At 41.7% G+C, this 26650-nt stretch overlaps 1 protein-coding gene and 1 long non-coding RNA gene across 6 annotated transcripts in view; one reads left to right on the top strand and one right to left on the bottom strand.

The window, feature by feature from the left end:
- The window catches only part of LOC143845167 (uncharacterized), a 37587-nt gene extending 13153 nt beyond the window's left edge, over window positions 1–24434 (top strand). Inside the window, exons 3-4 of one of the 4 annotated variants that reach the window (XR_013234301.1) lie at window positions 15198–15285; window positions 22256–24434. This is a non-coding gene — a long non-coding RNA (uncharacterized LOC143845167). Of the gene's footprint in view, window positions 1–15197; window positions 15334–22255 lie in introns of all 4 variants that reach the window. The other 3 variants (XR_013234304.1, XR_013234303.1, XR_013234302.1) reach the window with 3 other exon arrangements.
- Window positions 1277–24085, bottom strand: TMEM244 (transmembrane protein 244). Of its 2 annotated transcripts, none has more exons than XM_077353298.1 (6): window positions 23963–24085; window positions 17803–17888; window positions 17343–17416; window positions 9360–9485; window positions 5296–5340; window positions 1277–2171 (listed from the first exon to the last, which is right to left on the bottom strand). In XM_077353298.1, exons 1-6 carry the CDS (start codon window positions 23993–23995, stop codon window positions 2077–2079), a joined length of 459 nt encoding a protein of 152 aa, XP_077209413.1. In that variant the 5' UTR covers window positions 23996–24085; the 3' UTR covers window positions 1277–2076. The 2 variants fall into 2 exon arrangements, with proteins under 2 accessions (XP_077209413.1, XP_077209421.1); XM_077353306.1 differs by lacking the exon at window positions 23963–24085 and adding an exon at window positions 19381–19574.
- Window positions 24435–26650: the final 2216 nt, after the last annotated feature.

Genomic DNA, 26650 nt, shown 5'->3' with positions numbered 1-26650 from the left:
GAGTCTCTTTTGCACAGTACTCTTCATTGCTTTGCAAAGCTGCCTGCTTAGCTTTCACTGCTTGCTGCTCACCTCTCCTGCATCAAGTAAGCCAGTCAACCTCCCCCCACTTTGCATGACCTTCCCCTTTCCAACCTCTCCCCCCCTCCCAAGAAAAATAGGAGAAGATCTGCCCCAGAGTTTGACACCCCAGCAGGCACAGCAGCCGTGATGGCCTAGCCAATACAAGCCCCTGCCAATGCTGACTGCCAGTCAATGCTAATGAACAGCAAAGGCCAATCTGGAGTGGTGGGTGGGAGAAGGGCGAATGTCAACCTGCTGTTGCAGCAGCCACAACTACTACTTGCCCATGCCTTACCAAAGCACATGAGCCCGAAGGTGCCTGGAGGAGTCTGATGCATGGATGAGGATGCAAGAATCCTGTTTATGAGGGAGTAATCCCCATCCCCTCTGCCCCTCTGTAACCCCCCGTGGCCTTTTTTAAATCATGCTGCTGGCCATGCACAGCTAGCAATGGTTGCTTTCAAAATCATCCCAGTTAAAATAAGAGACCGGTGCCTTCACTACCTCTTTAACAAAAAATGTCTGACTATAGACCTGGTTGCCAGGTCCCCTCTGGTCACTGACAGAAGATGGGAGTTGCTAGATCCACGTTGGGAATCTTCAGAAGATTTGGGGCTGGCTCCTGGGGAGTGCAGGGACCTCAGTGGGGTAAAATGCCATAGAGTTTCCCCAGTATTAATTTCCTTCTGGAGAACTTATCTCTGCAATCTGGAGATGAGGTGCATTTCCAGGAAATTCCCAGGTCCTACGAGGAGGCTGGCATCCCTCCCTCTGTGCCTTGCTTGTTTGGCCCTCCAGGACAACTAGTTGGCTGCACTGGGAAACACTGTGCTGGACCCGATGGACCACTGGCCTGATCCAGCAGGTTATACTTATGTTGTGATGAAATCATTAAAGCCCATTCTACTTTTTCATCTGTTTGAAGTGGCAAATGGGCAAAGCTTCATGGTCTTTACTTTATAAACATTGGCAGAGCTATTTGTTCCTTTTCTATATTATATGGTTTACCTGAAAGCAAAGAGTATGGAAACACCTCTTTCCATAAAAATGTGTATTTTTAAAACTTGCAGATAATGCCCTATGTGAAATAACAGCAGTTTAAACTTCAGTTTCCAAACAGTTTATTCTGAGGTGACTCCACTGAGTTCAGTATCATTAGAGTGTTACAAAATAAAGAAAAAACAAGCATTATTTTGAATTTGGTATCCTTTAATACACTTTTCTTGTTTTCAGATGGTAGAATCCAAGATGTTCCACACATGCTAAGATACTATACAATATTATAACTCCAAAATGCTGAGGAATTGATACTTTACCATTATCCATCTTGATACATATTCCAAGTAAATTTCTCACTGAACACAATGAGTCATGAGCACTCTCAATAACATAGAATAAGGATGTTACATCCATCATGAATTTGGCTCTGCAGTAATCAGGATTAAATTTATGTTAAACATGTAAATATCACACATCTTATAAAGGCACTATAAAAACCATTTTGGTCAAAGCCATGTGAAAGAAACAAAAAATATATATTAGGCTGTGCAGTGTTACAGTAAATGGACTACAGTATTTTAATTAATTCTTTTCACAAATACCTTGCCACACCACAGTAATATGCTGACCAAACAGAATACAATGTAAGCTGTTGTGATCAGTGTATGAAGCTTTGTTTTCATAGGTTATAAAAATCTTCTGATGGTGGGAAACAAAATAAGTTTTATGATGACTTTTTGAAAGTCTCCAATTCATTACTGTTGTTAAGATCTGTATGAAAAGCTGTAATTCCTTTTTTGCTTTAGAACGAGAATTAACTAAAGCAGAAAGTTAACATGTTTTAACATGGATTTGTAAACATTAATTTCCCCCATCTCTCAAAAGATATAATAAACAAAATACTTGTTTAACATGTCTATAATTCTGACTGATTGAAAAATGCCTGCTGAAAATAACCCACACTTAAAAATACACTTTCAAATATCAATTCAGGGAAGACATAATGGAGATACTTCAGAAATAATCCAGAACTGGGTAAATAAAATTGTCTTTGAACAGGTAATACGCCAAGCTTTGTCCAACACAAATCATTGAAATTAGGCCAGAACCTAAAAAGATATACAAGAACATTCTATGTCAGTATTAAATAACTGCTAGCAGGAATTTTAACTGAACTTTTGCTGTATAGGCCGAGACATATAGTAGATTTCTAATTTCCCCTCCTATTTTATAAATGCTCCTCACCCCTTTAATGTATGTTGATGAAATTACAGTAAACTATCTTATTTTCTTGCAATTTATACCATAGCTGAGTCTTCCCAAATATGAGAATAGGATTTGCTGAACAATTAACTGCAATACAGTAAATGTATTAACTGTGCAATATTTATTTTCATTTAAAACATTGCTATCCTGCCCTGCCACCCATCATGGGGCCAAATAACAACAACCCCCCCACACACACACACATATCCACACATGTCCTATTTAAATCACTCCCTCTATCCAAGGAATTCTGGGAATAGTAGCAAGTGACAAATATATTTATGACTTCGCAAATTCAGCTTTGAGCACTGTAAATCCACCTTCACTCTATTAAAAACAGTCTCCAAGTACAGTCCATAGTGTCTGAATTTCTTTCTGAGTAGTTGTTCGTTTTAAAGATAAACCATGTAAAAAAAATCACAAACCATGAAGGTGCCAGCTTTTCAGATGCTACTGCAGCTGTGCCTTTAACAAAATCTTAGCATAAAAACAAAAATTCCACATAACAGTTCAGTTACTGGAAGAGGGAAAGGTCTATAGAGTTATATGTATTTAGCTGAGTCAGCATATCTAAGGCAGATTCCGCATGGGTTGGTAAAGGCTGGAATGGCATCTATAATCCCTGTGTCCACATGATGATGATAACAGGATGCCGCCCTCCCGGGCCTGGTGTAGATCGAGCCCCATAAGCCCCATGTTACAGGAATGTAGATTCTTCCGCATTCCCTTTTGGCACTGCTGGGGCCAACAGGACCTGTCCCATGGCAGGCCAGTCTTCCCTACCCTACAGTAGTCTGCAGGGAACACAAAATGCCCTAGTCAACTATATGGCACTTCATGGCACCACAGGGCAGACCAGGGCATTTTTTGCTTATTTTGCAGGAAAGTGGGATTATGTAGAACACAAAGTTAGAATCCTACCTTCCAGCAAAATAAAACACCCCCTGCCACTGTCCCCATGTGGCGGAACCTACCTGCTGCCACTGTATTTCCCAAGAGGCACATTTCAGGGGATGATCTGGTGTTGAAATGTTTCCCCCGTGGGGATATAGTACACTGCGGACCATGCAGCACTACAGCCATGCACCATTGGCAGCCAGGAGTGGTGCTGCTGGTGTGGAATTGACCTAAGACAAGCTAATGGCTAGGGATGCAGCAAACTTGTAACTGTAAGGCCAGGCAAGTATGGAAGGTCAGGGCCTGCCTGGAAAGAATTCTGAACTGTGTTAATTTTTAAATTTATGGGGAACATTGTCAACTCCTCACTGAAAGAGTTGTATGCCAAAGAGAAGTTGAAGCTCAAGGAGGCATTAGGGAAAACAGAAAGTCTTCAAGTATAAGAACTGAAAATCTATTTATTACATTTATTTGCCACTGTTCCCAATTCTGCTGACTCACAGTGGTTTACAACAATAAAAAGAACAAGACAGTAGCATTAAAAATCCTTCCAACCCACCTATATCCATAACCCCCCAACCCACGGCTCTATACCCTGCCCACGCCTGCACCCCACCCCACAGCCAGTATGCCCAGGAAGATGGTAAAACTGCAATCTGGGGAGAGGCAAGATCTTCTCTGTTCTGCCTGGCCTCAACCTGTTCTGCCTGGCAGAAGAGTTCCTGTAGGGCCCTCAGCTCTTCTGAGAGTTCATTCCACCCAGCTCGGGCCAGGGCCAAAAAGGCCCTGGTCCTGGTTAAGGCAGATGGACTTCCTGTGGCCCAGGGATCTCCAGCCTATTTGCTGTTATGGATAACAACAACCTATGTGGGGCATAGGGAGTTAGAGAGTCCCTCAAGTACACAGGGCCCAGATGGTAGATGGCCTTATAGATAAAAAAAAAAACCTTGAATCTGATCCAGTACTCCACTGGTAACCAGTGCAGCTGCCTCAGCACATGCTGGATATGGGCCCTCCACAGTGTTCTAGTGAGGACCCTAGCAGCTGCATTTTGCACCAGCTGTAACTTCTGGAGCAGAGACAAGGGCAGGCCCGCATTCAGCAAGTTACAGAAGTCTAACTTGGACCATTTATGCACTGGGAACTTCACTGCCCCAGCTCCTGTGCAGGAGCGCAAATCAGGGGCAGACAACGTGCACCAGGCCAAGTGTTCCCCCATGTGGGTGCAGGAAGAGGTGGGACAACCTGCCACGACTAAAACTCCAGCCTGCAGCCCAGCATGAAACCTCAAGTGCATAAACAGTCTTGGAGATGACTGCTTGAGTCTAACCTGGAAATTATGGTTTGCTGTTAGTATACATTATCAGTTTCAGCTGAATTTCGAGTATGGGTGACTTTCATTTCAGGGGAAACAGGACAAGAGATTTCCTAGGTTGTACTTGATTATAGCACAATTGTTTTCTCCTGTCCAGTCTGCATGACTGGACCAATAACAAGATTTAAATGTGTATTTTGTGGTTCCTTGTAAAGTGTTTTATGCTTTAAAAAATACAAATCAAACTGAATTAAAGCCATTGCTGCAATTCTACTCCGAAGTCCCATTTATTACAGTGGAACTTGCTTCTGTATAACCATGCATGATACAAGGGTGCCATCCAGTTCCATTCAAACAATTGTTCTGGTCTTTCCTTTCAGCAGGATACTCACCTGTACAAGACCTGATGTAATGGAACTTCACCAGAGGTGTGCTAATACTCTTACACACATCCCTTTCATTTCAATGGGCCTTGTGCAGGTGAATTTCATGTTGGATTGTGCATGCAAGCTACATTTTTAAGCACATTTACTTAGAAACTTCACTGAAATTGGAGTGCATATGTTTGGGCTATTGGGCCCATAGATTTAATTCAACAACCATGCTCATCATAATAGTACACAATGTGGCAGATTTCAGTATCTGACTTATATCAGTCTTCTTATTTTATAAATACTCTGATATATAGTGTTTGATAACTTACTGGTATTACAGCTATTCTACTTTGAAACAAACATACAAATATTTATACCAACCTAAAGCAGCCCACCAGTGCAACACCAAAGGGAATTCAGACCTCACTAAAAAAGAAAGAATTAACCTTGGGATTAATGGCAAAACATTTTTTTTAAATCTACTATATAGTAATAACAATAATCATTTTATTTATATCTCACCCTTTTCCAAAAGGTTCAGAGCAAATAACATCAAAACCATAACAATAACACAATAATAATAAACAATAGTTAACATTATAAAATCAGAGTCCAGTAGCACCTTTAAGACCAACAAAGATTTATTCAGGACATGAGCTTTCGACTGCAAGGTCTGATGTAGAGTGCTTGCACTCGAAAGGTCACACCCTTATTAAATCTTTGTTGATCTTAAAGCTGCTACTGGACTCTGACTTTATTGTGCTACTTCAGACCAACATGGCTACCCATTTGAATCAATAGTTAATATTATAATCCTAAAATGTAATGTGTGTTCAGTTTAAAAACAAATTCATTTATTAAACAAAGCATTCAAAATAAGAGCAGAGAGTCTTTTGTCTCTGGAAGATGGCCCATATTTGTGATGTGGGTGAAAATATAATATCACTGCCTTAATTATTGTGCAGATATAAAATCTTATCCATTTGGTGCCTCTATATAATTGTGAAACAGCCTTGGGGGACGAACGGTCCGGCCTCTCCAGGACCAATCAGGGTACAGCCAGCTGCACCCTAATTGGCCCTGCCCCTACAGCTCCCACCCTCCCTGTCCAAGTTGGAATAAGGCCAATCAGGGTGCAGCCAGCTGTACCCTGATTGCCCCTGCCCCTACAGCTCCTGCCCTCCCTCACTGAGCCCTCACCCCTTGCCTCACAAACGTGCCTGGCTGTTATAGCCATACACGTCTGTGACTCCACTGCTACACTTGGAGGGGCCCATGTAAGAGGACTGGCCACGGGGGGAGGGGGGGAAGCGTTTTCCAGGCCCCCGGGAAGCAATCAGGCCGCAGGGGGGGGGAAAGAAAGCTTTCCTGAGGTTTCTTGGCAGCCCTGGAAGGGTTTCCCAAATGTGGGGGTTAATTAATGTTTAATATATTTTTTAAATTAGCTAAAAATTTATTGGGTGATATAACCATATATGGTGATATGGTCAACTCGCCCCTCTCCCTTCCAAAATGGCCAATGATAGGCTGGAAGGGGTTGGAAGAAGAGGGGCCCCAAGTGAGCAAGTACACAGCTATGCTTCCTAATCCCAACCATATTCTGCCTGATCACGCCACTTCTGTGGTTTCTCAAAGCCTAAAGAATGTTTCAGGGGTTTTTCAATAGTAAAAACATTGAAAAAGGCTGCTGTACCTGAAGAAAGGCATATGCTGGTCACTGAATCTGTTCCCCCTGCCCCTAATTTTTTTTTAACAAAATGCAGATGCAGAGACTGCAGTTTGAGGGAAGGAAACTGGCACAGGGGAAGTGGAAGGGTTGCCAGTTTCAAAGTGGAAAATACCTGACGTTTTAGGGAAGGGACTAACAGAAAAAGAGAGAACCTGTCCTAGGCTATCAAAGTCTGTATACAGTATAATATTTATTCAATACTCCTTAATAAGATATTGAGTCCAGTTTTATATGAATAGAGTTTATGCTACAACTGTGAGTTGGATGAATATTGAAATATTGGAAACTTGCTAGGATAAGTTTCACAATCATAGGAGGAAACAACCACTGATGAAAATTCAACATTGAAAACGGCACAACTCTAGAGTCCGTTTTGGTTGCTCCATTAATCATTAAAATAGAGACAAGATACATTTTGATGTTGGATTCACTATCTTATTAAGGAGTATGGTATAAATATTATACTGTATATAGATTTAGATAGCCTGGGACAGGTTCTCTGTTTATTCAGAACCGCCTGTTTTTTCATGTTGTAGTTTTAGGGAAGGGAGGCAGGAAGGCATCTAATAGCAGAGTCTACCCTCCATAGCCACCATTTTCTCCAGGGGAACTGATACCTGTGTAGTCTGGAGGCAGGTTGTAATTCTAGGAGATCTCCAGGACCCACTGGGGCAATGACAATCCTAGAGAAGGAGTTATTTAGCTTTTTCTACTTATATAATCATTCCCATTAACAGTTGCCCCCATCTAACTTTTACATGTGGCTGCAGGGGAAAACGATACATGTACATTTTCAGTAATGATGGTAAAAGCAATAATCTGATCCTTCCACAAAGAGATGAGCTGAATTCCTTTGGACTTTTTGGGCATTTTGCTCGCAGCAGCAGCATCATGAATACTGTAATTCCACATGACTGTGATCCTTCTGTCTTAAGTTGCCCATACTGGGGCTCAAACAAGACTGACAATGTATCCATTTTTAAAAAATCGACTGCACTTGATCAGTCTCAAACATGCTGTTATTGACTTGGGAAAGATTTATTTTATATTAATGATTTTATTCTAGTACATTTATCCTCTGACTTTCTCCTCAATGGGGATCTGAGGCATTGTTCTCCTCTCCTCCATTTTATCCTCACAACAATCCAGTAAGGTAGATTAGGTTGAGAGTGTATGACTGGCCCAAGGGCACCCAGTCAGCTATCACAGCAGAGTGTGGATTTGAACCTATGTTTCCTAGATCCTAGTACAACTTTCTAACCAGTACACCAGATTGGCCCTCAATGTCAATTTATAGTGTTAATTTTTAAAACCCTGTGTTCTAGGATAAATATCATTCATAATAGACAGTGATTTGGGTGCTGCTAATATTTTCAACTAAACCCTGAGAATGGAAGATATCAGCTAGTAGAAATACAGTTAAATATATTTTCTGTACATCCCTAAGATGGTGCTCTAACTGGCATAGGTGGATTATCAGTTGTTCCAGACAAAAAACTGAAGATGAAGCTCTTTTTAAGAAAAACAAGGAAAAGGAAGCTAGACGATAGAGCACTGAAATTTAGCAAACAAAAGAACAGTTCTGCCCCTCAGTTTGGAATGAAACTTGTGATTTAACATTTAAACTAGAGCTGACACATGAGGAGGCTTAGAATGGTTTGTTCCATGCAAACCTCACTGACCATTCTTGTATTTGGGTATGACAAAAGTTGATTGCATCATCTCACAGCTGAATGGTTACTGGAGTTACTAGGGGTGTCTTGTCACCTTGGCCTAAGCTAACTTTTATTACTGTTCGTTTCCCTGTACCTTTAATAGGCTATCTGGCACAGTGTAATATGCTATGAATATGACAAAATAGGGCTTGCAGCTTGTGGCCTTATGTCAGCTGAGCTAAAAGAAACAACACCATCCCAGGATGTTGGGTTATATTATCCTTTTTGTGCATCTTGTATGTGTATCTTGTACATTTTGTGTATCTTGTATTATAAATAAACACAATATAAGTTTAAATTGCACTTTTATTTTTGTATGCTGCTTTGAAGAAGAAGAGGAGTTGGTTCTTATATGCCGCTTTTCTCTACCCAAAGGAGTCTCAAAGCAGCTTACAGTTCTTTCCTCTCCCCACAACAGACACCCTGTGAGGTGGTTGAGGCTGAGAGAGCCCTGATATCACTGCTCGGTCAGAACAGCTTTATCAGTGCTGTGGCAAGCCCAAGGTCACCCAGCTGGCTGCATGTGGGGAAGCGCAGAATCAAACCTGGCTCACCAGATTAGAAGTCCACACTCCTATCCACTACACCAAACTGTGGCCCATTCAGCACACATAGGATAATGTGCTTTCAATGTGCTTTGGCAGCTGGATTTTCCTGTGAAGAACAGGAAAATCTACTTCTAAAGTGCATTGAAAGTACATTATCTATTGTGTGCAGAATAGGCCTGAGTTCCCATGGTAGGAAAAAAGCAAGGTACACATGATTAAATAAAATAAGATTAAATGTAAGGTATTTTTCCCAGTATGGAAATGAAGTGATCGGAAAAGCTTTCCTTGTCTAGTGCTGTGGGGAAAAAAATCCAGTAAAAAGTTGGCCAACTAAGTAGAGTAGCCTAAGTAGCCCTGATAAATCCAATGATATTCTTTAAAAATAAAGACTTGGTTGTCACCTAAAGCCACAAATCTTACAGTATAAATGTATTTGCTAAAGCATATACATACCAGCTGTTGTGATGGCGATATGAATGACTGTAACAGTTATAGCATAATCCCAAACCCATTCTTCCACAACCAAAACAAAAAGCAGTCCAGATGTGAAGTAAGTTACCTCTAGTGACCCTAAAAGAACTGAAATAAAGTAGAGAAGTTACTGGACTGGGAAAGATGTTTTATGTGAGGGTTGCCAGCCTGATTGGCTGCTAATATTACTGGTGTTTAGTAGAACTGGACCATTACAAATTTGGCAAGTGTATTTTATTCTCTGTACTCTCGTCTGTCAAGTGGGTTTTAATAAAGAAGGATACCTAGTTGCTAGTGAAATTCTTATTTTTTCCATCTCATAGGCCTCTTATGCACGGCGGCAGCTAATGTGCGCTGCCACCGTGCCGTTCCCCGTGTATGCACGGCAGCGGGGCATGCTGAGCTGCCCCATAAGCCGGCATGGTGGGGGGAGGTTTGGATGGCCCGGGGAGGGAGTGGGGGGGGTTATTTCTTCAAAAACTATTATCCCACTCCCTACCTGAATGGTACGAAATAGCATCAAGAGTAGGGGCACCCATAGCTAATATGATACCTGATGCTCTTCCTTATACCTGGCTGTTGTGAATTTAGAAAAAGTGGAAGGGACCAGGTGGGGCTTCAGACTGGCCATTGGAGAAAAGTTGCTTTAGCAACACTTGCCACAATTGCAAAGATCTTCAACTTCTGCATGAAATTGTGAAGAGTTATTCATAATCTCACTTCCTGCATTTCATGGTTGGTACTACCTCCTGTGGCAGCCATTTTATGGATGAGCCCACCACCATATGTCACAATTCCAAGGGTACTCACAGACTTGAAAAGGTTAGGGACCCCAATAAAGAAGGTTTTATTTGAAACCTAATGTTTTGGGAATGTTCCTGGCTGAGGAAGAAGGTATACTATGGAATGAAAAAATCCTATGCCATCTTGAGTTCTGTGAAAGAAGCAAATCTCACATGTACAGCTCATACATTATATGAGAAGCTGGATATTTCATATATAGATTCTTAATAGATTATCCTATATTCTTCTATAATACCATATTATCAAAAACACTTTAGCAAGTCTCCAAATGCATATTTTACCAACATAGCAGAGTTTCAGAATTCCCTGTAATTTCTTCCCCACAAAAGTATTTACTGTAGCCCACTGCTTGCCTTGATCAAAATCCTATTATACACTACATTAAAGTAGGTTATGGGTACTTACTGTTGCTTAGACAGCAGTAACCTCATGAAGGAAATTAAATTAAAAGTTTACACAAATATTGCCTGGAGCAGCTGGTTTTCTGTCTAGACCAGAGGACAATTCAACTTAACCGTCAAGGACCTGATCCTCCATTAGCTAAAATCAGTAGTTCTGCCTGTCTTTTACAAACTTAAAATAAGTTTATGGGAATTAAATAATCTTTTCACATCTGTTTTACAACTTCTGTCATAACTACCTTCAATGAGCAATAAGACTAATGAAAAGGAAAGTAATATTGCCTTCATTTCCCAGGGTATTGGGGCAGAATTGAATTTCTAATTTATTCCTCAGACACGTAACGGCTAGTGTGGTCATTATTATAGGAATAATTAATCTACTTCTATCTCGCTGATAAGATTGAACAAAATGGCTTTCTCTATCAGTGTGCATTTGAGACTAGGGTTTTTATTTATTTATCGTCTGGTTTCTGTGTAGTGAAGCCAAACGAGCCTGCTAATGTATTGTCTGGTGGCAAAGAAGAGGCATCCAGAGATGATTTGCTATTGTCTACCTCTGCCTCATGACCCTAGTTTTCCTTGTAGGTCTCCCATCCAAATAATAACCAAGGCTAACTATGATAAGGTTAAGGGCCAGACTATGCCATTTTAGTAGTAATTTTCCTCGCCTCCTTCTATATCCTGGATTTGGCAGAGTCAAGGCAATCTGGTAGTCAAAAAAATCTTAGGACCAGTGCAGACATTGCCTCACAGGAATAATTCATTTGGACAAACCACATAGAAAATCAACCTTGTATCACTGGCAGTCTTCAAGCAGTGGCTGGGCAGATACTTATCCTGGATGCTATAGGCTAATTCTGCATTGAGCAGGGGGTTGGACTAGATGGTTCTCAGTATGTTTCTGGAACCAATCAAAAGTGCTAGTGATGACTTTTAACACTTTAAATCAGTGGTTCCCAAAATGGGTGGCTTTGCCCCCTGGCGGGGAGGTGGAATTACCTAGGAGGCACCAAGAGGCAAGGGGCAGCAGGGGGTTACTAGAAGTGGGTCCCTTTGATCACGTTGTTCACTTAAATCCAGAGCCTAGATGCTGGCAAAGGGCACTTCAGGTTTCTGCCAATGTATAGAGCGTGAATCTGAAGGAAAATACTGGATTTTTTTAGTAAATATATATTGTACACCACCTTGAGCCATATGGGAGCGTGGTATATACAGTGTTTTGAGAAGTTGCCACTGTGTATGATTTTGTCTCTGTAATTTTTCAAGTTTTTGCTGTTAAATCCTTTATATAATAATATTTTATTTTATTTATTATGTATTTATTTAGATTTCTATACCGCCCATTTCTTTGCAGCTCTGGGCGGTTTACATTACAATACTGAGTATATTTCCTGTGTTCTCACCTATTGAACTTGTTGGTTATGAAGTGTGCTTTTTAGCTATGTGTTAGGTTTGTCACAGCTTGCCCAGTATTAACATTTCCAGGTTACATAAATGTAACCTTGTGGGCTTGACTCTCTATTGGAGTTTGTGGGGCAGATATTTTGTTGCTGAAGACATAGGATAGTTTTGAAGGAAGAGAGAGGTTTCTGAGGAGCAGAAAAGAGACAGAAGCCCTGTTTGTTTTCACAGCCGTAGAGCAGCAGAAACCTCCAGGAAAGGTTGAGCCTGAGGGACTATTCATAGGATAAAACAAACCACTGAGGAAGAGAACAAACTAAAAAACGGGCCATTGAAAAAAATGTGTTTATCCGGAACCTGGTTTGGTTTATGTTTGCATTGGTTTACGTTGACATGTGAAAGATATGAAAGCAATATTTACAAAATAAATTTCCATAAGGATTAGTTTCGTACCAGCCAACTAGTTGACTTTTTTTTAGTTTGCCAATGAAAGTTGACTTCATCCTTATGTGCACAAGTTTGGCTGAAGAGTTGTTATTTGCAAAGCAACTAAGTCCATATTTTGTGTTGTTGAGCCATACTTCAAATAAAAGGAAATTCTGCTTACTATAGTACTTGCTTGCACAACTAATGGAACACCATCAAGTGACTGGTCATTACCATGGGGATGTTGCTTGCTTGAAAAAAATTGCTGCCAAATACCTTTACCATTGATTGTGTCATTCATTGCTAATATCTGGTTGCAAAAATCCTCAGTGATCATTACACACTGTCATAAGAACAGTGAATAAATTAATGCCCAACTTTCAATGATCAGCTGTTCAGGGAGCTCTGTACTGAGAATGATGAAAATATGTTCGCTAATTTATACTGAAGATAATTGGCTATCAAAAAGCAACTGGGTGAGACACTTTTACTATCTTTTTAACACTGATGTGGAGTTTTTTGAATACATGAATGCATTAGTCAGTGATGAACTCAAAGAGAGCAAACATGCCATTGCTTATTTATCAGAACTATTTGCAAAAGACAATGGAGTGAATTTGCAGTTGCAAGGAAAGTAGGTCAATCTTATTAGGGCTCAATCTGTCATCTCTATGTTTATTTCAAATCTAATTCTATTCAAACAAAATAGAAGCCATCAGGACCTATACCAGTTTCTGAGCCTGTCTGAGCTAGAAGGTGGGATAGAACATGAAGCTCTGCAAGTTTTTTATGACCATTTGGATATGCTGCATGAAAATATGCCTGAGCCATCTGAGAACTCTTCTGTCAACGGAAATGGCAGATTGGGTGATAGATCCATTTTCAAATACTGAGGAAGTTACAGTAGTGGTAGAAGAACTAACTGAGATACAAAATGACAATGAGCCAACGCCAACGTTTAGGAAATCATACCAAGAGTTTTGGTTTTGATTGCTATCCAGTACTAAGGACTGTAATTAAGAAGCTTCGTGTTGCATTTCCAAAGTGATGTTTGGTGGAAGGTGGTTTAGTTTGGTCATCCAACCTCTCTCCAAGCAAAAAATTCAACTCCAGATTACTGAATGTGGTGATTTAAGGCTTCTGCTCAGTGACTAAGCCAGAAACTGGAAAACAGGTATCAGTTCATCAAGCCCACCATTTATATTAAAAATTTATTGAACAATGGAGTAGTTACTAAATGTGGTATTTAGGATTCTTGCTAAATAGATATCAGACTTTGAAAAGGTGATCAATGGATTGTTAATAATTTTTTGTTTTTGAATAAGTATTACTGTTATTGTTACTGTTTTGAATTTTGTTGCTATTATTGTCCTTAAGGACTTGTGCAAACCACTACTCTGAATTATAGGATATGGTAGGGGGCACTGGGAATTAGTTTTTGGAACCGAGGGGGCAGTGACCCCAAAAAGTTTGGGAACCACTGCACTAAATGATTTAACACGGCCCTTAACAGATCATCTTATCCATGCAAGTGACCTGAGACTTGATGATTACATGTAATTCTGTATGACTACTTTGATAGAGGTAAGGTTGGTAGATGCATGGTATAGACCTCTCTCAGTCATACGCAGCTAGGCTTTGCATCACTTCCTCCCCCCAAAAAAGCCAATATGCTCTGCTCATTTTTGGCTTCTGATATGCAGTAAAGAGAGCCTCTTGTGGCGCAGAGTGGTAAGGCAGCCGTCTGAAAGCTCTGCCCATGAGGCTGGGAGTTCAATCCCAGCAGCCGGCTCAAGGTTGACTCAGCCTTCCATCCTTCCGAGGTCGGTCAAATGAGTACCCAGCTTGCTGGGGGGTAAACGGTCATGACTGGGGAAGGCACTGGCAAACCACCCCGCATTGAGTCTGCCATGAAAACGCTAGAGGGCGTCACCCCAAGGGTCAGACATGACTCGGTGCTTGCACAGGGGATACCTTTACCTTTACCTTATGCAGTAAAGATGACTATATCCTGGAAAGCTTTGAGCCCAGAGGCTTCCTAGAATACAATGTTCTTTACAGTACGTCGACAGCCAGAAATGAGAAGAGTATGTTGTCTTCTTTGGAAAAGCTGATGAAATCCTGACTATGTAACAGCTTTGTGAATGAATGAATGAATGAATACTGCAGTATTATGGTGGATTCCCTTATGGTGGATTTGTATACAAAGTACGACATAACACACCTCCCCATAGAGATTTTGAGGGGAACTTTGGACACTGGATGGGAACATGCATGTACCCTGCAGACTAGGTAGATTTGGTCCTCATGGTGGGGGCTTAACAGCATTGACTGCCCCCTGCCAAGCCTTGCAGGTGAACCCGCATAGGCATCCCATGAATCCACCCTTTTAATGGTTTTACCCACATGGGGAAAAGGGTTGCCACAAGAGATGCCACTGTCATCACCCAGTCACATGGTTTGCCTCAAGGAAAGGCCAAGGAAGGGTGAGCATGGCTAGAAGGACATACTGGCCATATGGTCCCAGAACCAGCACATGCAGGAGAAGGTTTTTGGAATGGTCACACTTGTACCCAACTTTTCAAAGAATTATAGGGGGTGGTGACTGCCATGTAGGGATGAAAATTGGCTTCCAAGCACCTGACTAGCAAGACATGGTAGTCTAGCATCCCATTGCAGGCAGTCAGACTCACCCAAAATGTCATTGTAAAACACTGCTGTTGGTGCCATCTTGGGACTAAATCCATACTTTGTCTCCCCCCATTGTCCCCTCACCCCACCTTTGCAGCAACAATGACACTCAGGAGAAGCTGAAGAGGGGCTAATATGTCACCCCCAAGACGAAGACGTCAAGGAGGTCATGGACCCAGCAGCAGGTGAGGTTGAAGAGGATGTCCCTGCCACCCCCATCCCCCAAAGCCCAGGTATGTGCTTGTCAGGTTATGCTACCTGTCCAGCAAGCCTTTCTGGTGGCTTCCATCACAATGAGCAGAGCGTGTGTGTGTATGGGCCCACTGTGACAAGTGCTTCCCTGTGATACAGGCCACATCTTGCTACCACAGGAGGAACAAGTGGAGTAGGTGGGGAAATGGGGGGAATGTAGTGGACACATCCATGGAGGAGCTTCTACAGGGTATTGATGGGCTGCAGGAATGAACCAAGACAAACATGTCAGCCGGTGAGTGACATCTTACCATGGGGGTAAGTCCAGGGGTTGTGGGCATGGGGATTGAGTAAATGTGTCAATTCAATGGACCTTCCCCCTCCCCCACTCCACAGTGTGTGCCCAAAATGAAAGTCTCAAGGCCCAGGAGCATTGGAGGAGGAGAGCAGGGAGGCTGCTCTGGCAATATTCCAAAAAACTCAGAGAGATGAGTACAAGGCACCAGAGGATAGAGTCTTGCTTGGGGATGGAGAGGGAGGGGGAACAGGGCTGCAATTGAGTTTGTTTGTTTCCTGTGTGGAAGGGTTTGTGGGAAAGTTGAAGTTTCATGTTCTTATTTTTTTTCTTACTTCTTACTTCACGAGTCTCATGTGCTTCTCTTCAACTGCTGTCCTGGCTACCCACCCTCCAAGTCTACCTGTGAATATGCACCCAGCACCACCACAGAGGTTGATGGTCTGACCATGGGTCACTGTTTTGCACCTGCAGTGAAGGCTAAAGCCCATGGTCATACTCCATGCTGGCCAGGAAGAACAGCACAACAATGTTGTTTTTAAACAAATTTTAAAACTTTTTATTGGTCCAAACAGGGGGTGGTGGTGGTGTAACATGACAGAAAGAGCGGTCATGGTGAATACTTGTCCCCAGGTTTAACCAGGTGTGCCCTTTTACTCTTAGGCACCCTAAAGACCACATGCCTTCTCCTAGATCCATAGCTAGTTCCAGGACTGGATGGGGGCAGGGCACCTGCTTCAGGAGGTGTCTCCTCCTCATGTCCAATGGCCATATTGGGGTCTTCCAGCACAACAGGGTTGAGGTACTCCCTCCCCTTATCCCAGCCAGTGTCTCCATGCTCTCCAGCATGGTGGCCATCCTATTCAGGGCTTGGACTGCACCCAAAAGGACCTCATGATTCATTTCCATAGATGCTCCTGGGTGTAAACTGCATGGAGCTTTTATTCCAATCCCAGGTCGATTCAGTCCCTGCCATCTACACAGAATGCGATTTCTGTTTTGATTTTGGGCAATTAAAATTTTCCTTCTGCAGCAAGAAGGATTGATCCGGAGTGACCCTACCTTTATTGTGCTATATCTTAGAGTGCTTTTAAACCTCAATATTTTAAGATTCAGATTGAGAAAGCAGGCTGTTTTGAATCTGGGATCTCCTCCATGGTAGAGATGCCCTGATTGGCCAAAGGTGGCCATGTGACAAGCTTGCCTTAAAGGAGAAGCCCCTAATTTCTCTCAACTTCTGTCGGTCTTGGATTTTATTCTCCTCTGCCTTCCTCAATCCTCTCCCCCCCCCCCAAGAAAAGAAAGAGGCTCCCTGCTTGGCTCCTCTCCCCCCCTTCAAGAAAAGAAAGAAAGAGGCTTGGCTCCCCCCCCCCTTCTGAACTACCCTAACCATGTGCAGAACACTTTCCTGTGTCAATGGCGATGGGAGGGGGGAGAGGAAGACTGGAGTTCAAATCAATCTGAATTCAACAGGATTGACAATGGAATAAACAAAGTAATTGCAGACTCTGCCCTGGTCCAGCCTGGCCTTCTCCCTAGACTCCAGCAACCCCTGCTGAAACAGCTCCCTCTCCTACCTCATCACAGCATCAGCCATATCCCTGGTCTGACACATTATTTCACTATGCACCGAGCATTGCAGGGCATAAACAACATTTTGAAATTGTAATACTTTATTTTAAAATGCTTTCTCCATTCATATGCTCAAATCAGTTAACAATTTAGAATTTTTATGATTAGGAAAAGAAAACTTACCTAAATAATCTGGGTTACTCCATGAAGGGCTTGTTTTAAAATCAAAGGGTGCCAGTCTATCCAACGTTTGTAGCCTGTGAAGGTTTTCCAATGGACATTCAAACAGTGACTTATAAGGATATCCAAGCACTAGGTACTCATGCCTTTAAAAGTTTGCTAAAATTATATAGCTAATCATTCTATGAACCCTAACAAATATTTTACATGATGCATGGTTTTAATATGACAATTCAAGAATTCATTCAAAATGCATGTCAGCAACACATATAAGACCTGAAGAGAGACAGTCATGATAAGTGTTGTGCATCTCTACATGTCTTTTATACCATTGTGAGGATTTGTTTTACTTTTTAAAAGTATTCTGAAGCATTGTAATGTTACCAAGCTTTACAGCACATTTGTATTCATTCCTTCATTCATTTAACTTGTTCAGAATGGTTTTTTTTTTAAGTTTTCTTACCTGAATCCTATGAAACAAATGCACAGGACCACATAATACATGGAGTAGAATATGATCACACATATTATCAGATTGAACAAAATAACCTGCAAAGGAAATAGGAAATTAAACTTACTTTGGAAGCGATGTTTTGCATTCCAATGACCGAAACAAATGCAAATTGAGCATGACTCCTTTTTCTTTAAAAAAAAATCATGTTATTTCTCCATTGTGAGTAATACAGAATGTTGTTGAAGTATATTAAAAAACTGAGTATCTGGAGAATACTGGGAAAATGGGGATGGGTACCAAACACACAATGTAATTTTCATTTGTGTAATGGCATATAATGCACCATGAATAGAAAACTTTCTATAAGTAAACCCTCATGTTTTCCTGTGTATGTTTACAGCTAACCAGTAAATTAACTGACAATAAGCTTCTTGTTACTATTAATTATATAAAATATGATTTCAATGAAACTTTGACACTATAACCATTTCTGCACAAGGACGCTGCCTCTGGACAGCCTCTGGTTGCTGGTGGGTTTTAGAGACCCTTCCACATGATGTCGGCTGTATCTCGAGGCTGTCCAGAGGCTGGCTTGAGTTTTGGCCAAATTTGCCTCGGGATGAGGGAAATCGCCAAAAGTGCATTTGCCACTTTTTATCTTGCTTCAAATCAGGGAGCAATCAGGTACAAACCTGTATGGAGGGGGGAAGGTGCAGTGGTCTCTATAGTATTGTCCCACCCTCGTACCCACCTTCAACTTGCCATTTCATGCTGATAATTTTTTTTAATCGTGCAATCTGTGTTTCTGCAGAACCATGAAGCTAGTTTGTCAAAGGTAAAATAAAATCTCCTGTAAAGTATCCATGGTGTTTTTGGGATCAGACAGGCAAAACAAAGCCCCGTTTGTGTTTCCTTGCAGTGGGGAATGAACGGGGAAAGAGGGGGGGCACGTTATGAAGCAGCACTTTCCCAATCATCCAGGTTTCTGAGCGCTTTGTTTTTAAGCCCATTATTTACCCCAAATCACTCTTCAGGATCCAGTTATTATTTCTAGACTCTCACAAATCTACCCAGACATAAATAGTGTCCAAAACACCATGAATCCCAAAAAGGGGAGGGGGATGCTGAATCGTTCTGCTATTTCTCTATAGCAATGCAGAAGTTTTATTTTTTATTAAAAATACTTCTGTTATAGCATTACCCCATAGGCCCATTATGCATGGGCCATAATGCTCGTGCTGGCAGTGGCAGTGCTTCAGGAAAAATCCCCGATAATGCTCACCACCACCAGCGCAGGCGCATCCTGGCCCAGGGCTATGGAAGGCCCGCTTTAAGGAAACACGGGAAGTTCTGCAGCTTCCTGGGTACACCGGGGGCCGGCAGGGGTTGAGGCAGGTCGGCGCTGTGCATAATCACCAGCGCCGGGGCTTTTGGCCCACCCAGCCCTGACCTGCGGTGTTTCTTCAGGGACACCACACGCCCCCGCGGGCTCTGTGGAGCCGCGGAGCTGTCGGGGGCAACTCCCTGCCCCCACCAGTATGTGCAGAGGGGGCCTGCCCCCCCACTCCCCCCCGCCTCTTCACTTACCTCGGCCTGCAGCGATCCGGCCCTCCTGGCCCCAGCGTAAAGTGCACATGCGCACTATGCCAGGGCAACACAGCATCCCCTGCTCCCGTGCGTGCCCCACCGCAATGGCACGGCGGCAGTGCAGGGTAGCTGCCGCCGTGCATAAAAGGCCATAGCAATGCAGAAATGCCTTTTTTTAAAAATCAGGGACCGGGAGGGGTGACGGAGAGAATGTTTTACTCTGCGAGAGAACTGCAGACAGGAGGCAAGAGGCAGGCAAACCAGATATTTTGGAATTAGTCATGGATGGTAAATCAACTGATTTATTAATCAAGACTGGTAGACTAACTAGCTGCAAGAAAATGGCATTTGGGGGAAGATTATTGACATATTAATCACAAATAAAAAAACAGCACATTTAAGGGAGAAAAATCAGAGCAAATATTGAATAGAAATATAGACTTCATGGAGGGCAAAGGACAAAGATACATTTTACAACAGAGAATACCATTAATCACAGTAGCACTTTTTAATGTACAAAGTGCTTTACATTTCTCATCTTATTCAAATAGTCTCCCTCTCTCTTCCCAGTATAGAGACAAAGGTCAACCATATCTGTAGATCATAGAGTAACAATAAATCATAGTAAGATACAGGTGGTAGAGTCACAGAATTGTAGTAATACGTGGCATTAATTATCTGGGACTAACAGTATCTTATTATTAAACTATGTCCTTGGCAAAGAGTTAACTGGTGACAAAGCTATCCCTCCTTCTCCTAACAACCGTTTCCCGATACTGTGTTGCTGAAAGGACAAGTCAACTTTCTTCCTACTTTAGTGCAGCCCTGCTGTGAGCAATCTAAAGGTAAGGCTTTGATTCCCTTGCCAGAATGGGTCTGGAGGACACAGGCTTTGGAATAGGCTGTTTGCTGTTACTTATACAAAGCTTTAAAAAGCATCATCCAGGTACCAGGCATTTGGAACAAATCGAAATGCCGAGTTAGGCTTGTGGCCTGGCAGTGGCCCCCTCCCCTTTTTTTCTCTCCTCCCTTCACTGAGAGCTTTCTTGAAACATGCAAAAAACAAGTCCGCGTGGGGGGTTCTTTCATGTTGCCTGGTAACATGAGGAAAAGGAACCTCTCATTGATCTTGAAGACAGTTATGTTGAAGCAAAGCAAGCAGCTTGTTTCATGATTCCAAGCCATCAAAAGTCAGTTGAACCTACAGTTATTCCCTTATTGTTTGGATAAGATACTGGTAAGAACTATAAGAACGCCCAGTTTATACATCAGTTAAAACACACTGATAAAGGTTCTCAAAATGTGGGACACCCTACCTCACCATTCACCAGATGGAGGAAGAGAACATATGTCAAGGAATGAACATTTCAAGGAAAGTGTAGGATCTTAAATGAGTGTTACCATTATTCCTTTAAGTCACATCTGGGTTGAATGCTCAGTAGCCTATTGATTTTGTTAAATATTTGTTATGGAGGTCATTCCTAGCATTGGAGGTCATTTGTTATGGAGGTCATTTGTTATGGAGGTCATTAGTAAATGTTGCTGTTTACACACATCAGGCGGCCAAGATGGTTGGCAGTAGGTTAGAAGAAGAGCTGTTTGGGTGCCCCACCATTCACTACCTGAAGGAGTCTCAAAGCAGCTTATAACTGCCTACCCTTCCTCTCCCCACAACAGACACTCTGTGAAATAGGTGGAGCTGAGAGAGCCCTGGGAGAACTGTAACTGGCACAAGGTCATGCAGCTGGCTGTGTGTGGAGGAGTGGGGAATCAAATCCAGTTCTTCAGATTAGAGCCATTGCTCTTAGCCACTATACCAAGCTGGGTGTCACTATATTTCTCTTAGGGCAGAAGGAAGTATAGAAGTTCAAAGTGGGTTGGGTTCCGTGAAAGATTTCTGCATGTGCAAGAGTTCTTCCCCAAGCAGAAGTGCAGAAATGACTCCTTGCTTAGTGAAAGTGTGTACAGGATATAGCACAAAATATTTCTTCTAATTCCGTGACCTGGATACCCAAGGCTAGCCTGATCTTATCAGCTCCTGGAAACTAAGTAGGCCCTGGCCAGTATTTGCATGGGAGACCACCAAGGAATGTCAGGATCACTATGTAGAGACTAGGCAATGGCAAACTATCTCTGAACGTATCTTGCCTTGAAAATCTATGGTTCAATCTCCATAGCACTTTCCACCATCAGCACCAAATTTCTTCCATTATTCTATGTGCATATTGTTCTTTTGTTAAAACTTATACTGGCTGTGGTGCTTGTGCAATTTGCACAGACAGAACTGTTTTAGGTGCATTCTCTTTTCTTATCACATATCCCTGCATATAGGTATCGTCTAATGTATGAGGAATACTGAACTAGGAAGAACTTTCTAACCATAATGAAAGTCAGGGATGGAAGGAGTTATTTCGGGAACCTGTAGAATGTTTTCTGCCAAATTCTTTTGAGGGAGTTGGGGACATTTTCAAATATAGGAAATATTGTTTTAGGTATAAGGAATCTGACTAGCTGTGCCACTGAATATTTTCTGATTTTATCATTCTATCCTCACAATAATATTGTTGGAAAAATCAGAATTATTATCATTTGCCAATAGGAGAGTGACGCTGAGCGATACTCATTCAGATGGCAATGGTGACAATACCTGAGGTTTACTATTCACTCTGTGCTTAATTGCTTTTTTGAATCAGGACTGTGTTTGACATCTAGGTGAAATAATTTTGGGAATTAGTCAATAGAAACTTTGCTTCTTTAAAATTACATGTATTTTTAAATATCGTTTTTTTAAAGAATATTTTCCAAATAACTAGATTTTCTATGCCAGCCTTTCTTGACCAATTTAATACTGAGAAATGCTTTATACATTCTTTAGGCTTCAAGGAACCACTGAAGTGATGTCATCAGGCTACCTCTCTACCATACCTCCCAGAAGTCACATCACCAGAAGTCACATCACCCAAACACTCCCACCAAATGCTCCATTGCTCCCACCCTTCAATGCTAGAAACAGCCCAGCAGCCTCCTCCGCTGAGCCAAGAATAGGGCTGGGGCGGGCATCCACCACTCTGTCATCTCCTGCCACCCGGTCTATATAGTAAAGTTGTTATGAGAGTAGATTATCTTTGAATACAAACCACCCCGTATTGAGTCTGCCATGAAAACGCTGGAGGGCGTCACCCCAACGGTCAGACATGACCCAGTGCTTGCACAGGGGATACCTTTACCTTTACCACATGCGACAAACCTTAGCCACCAAAGAATATTTTTACTGGGGCCCTCCCCCCCCCCAGACCCATTTTAGGCCATTGGGGGAGGAGGTCAACATAACCATATATGGTCATATTATGAGATAGGCTTTAAAAAAAATTAAATCACTATAAAAATAATTAACTCTCATTCAATCAGAGAAACCCTTCCTGGGCCATCGAAAAACACACAGAAATACACACATACGCAGTATTTTAGATGAAGTATACAAACATTAGATGAGATAAAAAAACATAAGGCTTCTTTTTGTTGAGACAGGCCATTTGTTTGACTAGCACTGATTCTCCAGGGTCTTTTGGAGATGTTCTTCACATCACTTCCTGTATATTCCATTTGACTGAAGGGTCTAAGAACTGCCCTTCTGCATTCAGAGCTGGTACCCAGCCACTGAGCCATAGTCCCACCTCTTTAGATAAAATGAAAGGAATAGTCAGACTTTTGTTTGAGTCCTGGGGCTATCCTAAATATATGAGGGAGTCAGAGAGTCTATACAGACAATCATTTACCAAGTGATAAATTACCATGATGTGCATGTAGCCACCTAGGACACTATATATATAGCTGTAGTTTTCACAGCCATAGAGAGGTTGTAGTTACTTTCAGAGAATCCTTTAAAGAGAAATGAAAAATGTATAAAAGATTAAAGCAGCAAACTCCTTATGACCTGATCCCAAAAGTCTACTGCAAGTAGGTGCCAAATGTTCTCTGGCCCAAGGCCAAGAAAGCACTTAAGCATAGATGACTATACATGTTGCTGCAACATAGACACACATATCCATTTTGCTCCCAGATCTAAATACGTATGTTTCAGGAACCTGAAGCCATTCAAAAAACATGGTTTCCTCTAAAAGCCAAGATATAAACATGCTGTGATTTGTAAGACACAATTCTAAAACCACTTATGTTGGAATTCTTACACTGAAATAATTGACACTGCTTCTAGATTTGGGACATTTATTATTATTATGCATATATAAAATCCCTGGGCAGAATACAGCAGCAACTAATACCATTTCTTTAAGAGCTTAGGTACAGGCTAAAACACCTGTAAGGCTTACACCTTTGTAATGACATTATATATGTAGAAAGCCCTATTTATGGTTAGGTTTAGTCCAGCACTTCTTATTAGCCATTAAGAAGATCTCCCACTAACACCACTTATTTGAATATTTCAAAAACCAAGTAACAAAAATCCTAAACTAAGCAACAGACTGGGGTAATGGCAATTGCTCTTCCAAATACTTGCCGCAAGCCGAGTGCATTAAATGTCATGCAGTGACCCAGAGTGCAACACCAACTTGATTTTCTTTACCTTGGTCTCAGCAATTTCAATCTTTAGAGCCATGTACACATGATGAGTAAAAGAGCACTGATGCAGTTACATTCCTTACATCAATATCAGCTGGAAGAAGCGGCTGTTTTTCACTCACCAAGCACTACTGTATCTCCAGGGTGAGACGGAGCAGAACAGCATTATTGGATTAAAGTGAACTGGGGCAGAAGCCATCTGTGAGTCAACTCTAAGCTGCTGAAGACCAAGCAGACAATCCTTAGCAGCTCATTAAATGTCCAAACTGCTTTTTCAACTTGGCCAGGGAAAACTCATCTTGCTCACTTTGGTATCGTGAGGTTTGATGTCGCAGCATTTTCCATGTTTCCCATCTTTGTTTATTAAATTACTTATACGCCTGGATATTTGACTACATTAATCATTTTATTAAAAAAACCCCACATGATATGCAAAACAAACAAATAATCAAGACCCTACACACAAAATGCTTGTAGCCTACACACCATTCCAAGCCATGCAGGGATAGGCAACTGTTCCCAGCCCTGCAGTGTTCTGCCCTCCACATCTATCTGTCAAGATCAGGGATAGTCAAACTGCGGCCCTCCAGATGTCCATGGACTACAATTCCCATGAGGCCCTGCCTGTGAATGCTGGCAGGAGCTCATGGGAATTGTAGTCCATGGACATCTGGAGGGCCGCAGTTTGACTACCCCTGGCAAGATACTGATGTTCCAGTAAATGGGTGGGGAAGAGGATCCTTAGTTGTATACATACTTGGAGCAAACCAAACCCCGTCAGCATAGCCAGTGTCTGGGAGATTTGCTTTGGTCTTGACTGAGGGTTGTGCAGGTCTCTCAGGTGATGACATGCACCAGCCATGCCTATCACATTCATCTATGCTGAAAGCTCCAGTGGTACTGCTAATGCTTTGGTTGCCTGGGCAGAGATTTGGCCTTGAGTGCCAAGCAAAATTATTTGCTGTGCCTCTGTCTGCTCGTAAGGTATGGCTTGCCTACCCCACTCTAGTGAATAAAATGACCTCCTAAGACCCTCCAGGAAGGATGCCCCATTCACTTCCTCAGGGAATCCTAGCTCCATAGGGAAGGAGCTGCTACACACAAAAAGCTATATCTATGGCAAATGCCTGGCAAGCTACTTGAAGAACCACTAGAGGTACTTCCTTATTTAAAACTGTACACTTCTATCATAATTCTCAGAAGCAACTATACCAGTTCCAAAAGTTCTGCAAATCATAAAATACATATACTGATCTATAACTTACTATAAATGTATATATGAAACTATGTTACGCTGCACAGTTCATTGATCATTTATTCTACTAGTTTCATGTTGACTAGAAATTACTCTACAAAGCCTCAGAAGAGGTCTTTCTAAGACCCAGTACATGTGCTCTTTTTTTTAAACCAGACACTTCTATGAAGCACCATCTGGTTATATTCTGAATTACAGCTCCTCCCTGAGGCCTTAGCTGGAAGAATACACAATATTTTTCTCTTTTTTGCATGAAACAACTATTTTATTAAATGTGACATAAATCAAATTTAGGCCAAGTAAAAACACAGAAAACATTGTCCCAAGACTTGACTACATTTCTGTCTCTCTAGAAATCACTGTATATTGCAATTGTTGATATTATTTGCAAACTGCTAGGCATTTGCTGTCAATAATATGGATACAAAAAATAAACAGAAAATTTTTGTTTTAAGGTGTTTCAAGGATACATTGCCTTTTTAAAAGCACATTTGGATTTGAAGTTTAAGAAAACAGTTTGGGGGCAGAATGACAAGTTAATCTAATGCACTGTTTCAAAGCATTTCAAATTTGATGTTTGGCAATTTTGCTAGAAGAAACTAGTATCTTCACCCTCTTTAGAAACAGAAGTTTATCTGTTGTATTTACCAAACAAATTTATTATTTTCTGAAGACATTCCCAGAGGATCAGTTGTTAGCACAACGCATAGAAAATGGTTACATGTTCCAGATCAGTGCCATGAACCACAGGTGAACTCTGCTGGATGCTGTCATTTCTTTCTCACATCCAGCATCCAAGAATGTCCGTAGCACACATACAGGCAACACTATGAACTCTGAAGTTGCAGACTACCAGTATGAAATTAGACTTTTCAACCTAACATAAGGATATACAAAACCATGCTGGATCAGACCAAAGGCCCATCTAGACCAACGTTCTACTCACACAGTAGTCAACAAGCTACCCCTGGGAAATCTACAAACTGGGAGGGCCAGTCTCCATGAATTTGTCCACATCCCTTGTAAAGTCTTCCAAGTTGGTGGTCATAAGCAGACCCTGTGGCAGTGGGTTCTACAAATATATGCTGTGTGAAGAAACAGTTACTACTTTTCTCTGTCCTGGTAGATCTGCTACATTACATAACCAAAGAGCTTTTCACTAATATATGCAATAATCTGTGGACTGGGATTTGGAGGAATTCTAGCAAAGTTGCACCATACTGTTCTCAAACACGAGATGCTATACATGAAGCCTGGGAAAATGTCATTATTCTAGGAATTGGCATATAAAGCAAATCTGGAAGAGTAAAATGCAAATACAGTCTGTGTATTTATTTTTTTACAGTTGTATCTGGAGTGGAGACCACCCAGGAGGAAAGGTGAGTAGAAAGACATAGAACACCAAAGTGGGGTAATAGGCTTACAACTTTGTGGACA

This window comes from Paroedura picta, chromosome 1 (genome assembly GCF_049243985.1).
Source record: "Paroedura picta isolate Pp20150507F chromosome 1, Ppicta_v3.0, whole genome shotgun sequence".
NCBI classification, from domain to species: domain Eukaryota; kingdom Metazoa; phylum Chordata; class Lepidosauria; order Squamata; family Gekkonidae; genus Paroedura; species Paroedura picta.
The sequence above is the reverse complement of the archived record's forward strand: the minus strand, read 5'-3'. Positions and strand labels throughout refer to the sequence as shown.

Coding starts and splice junctions, on each gene's coding strand:
- TMEM244 (XM_077353298.1), bottom strand. CDS start 23,995: ATGGCTCTAAAGATTGAAATTGCTGAGACCAAG. Junction 17,889..23,962: donor TTGAAATTGCTGAGACCAAG/GTAAAGAAAATC, acceptor TTTCCTTTGCAG/GTTATTTTGTTCAATCTGAT. Junction 9,486..17,342: donor GAGTAACCCAGATTATTTAG/GTAAGTTTTCTT, acceptor ACTTTATTTCAG/TTCTTTTAGGGTCACTAGAG.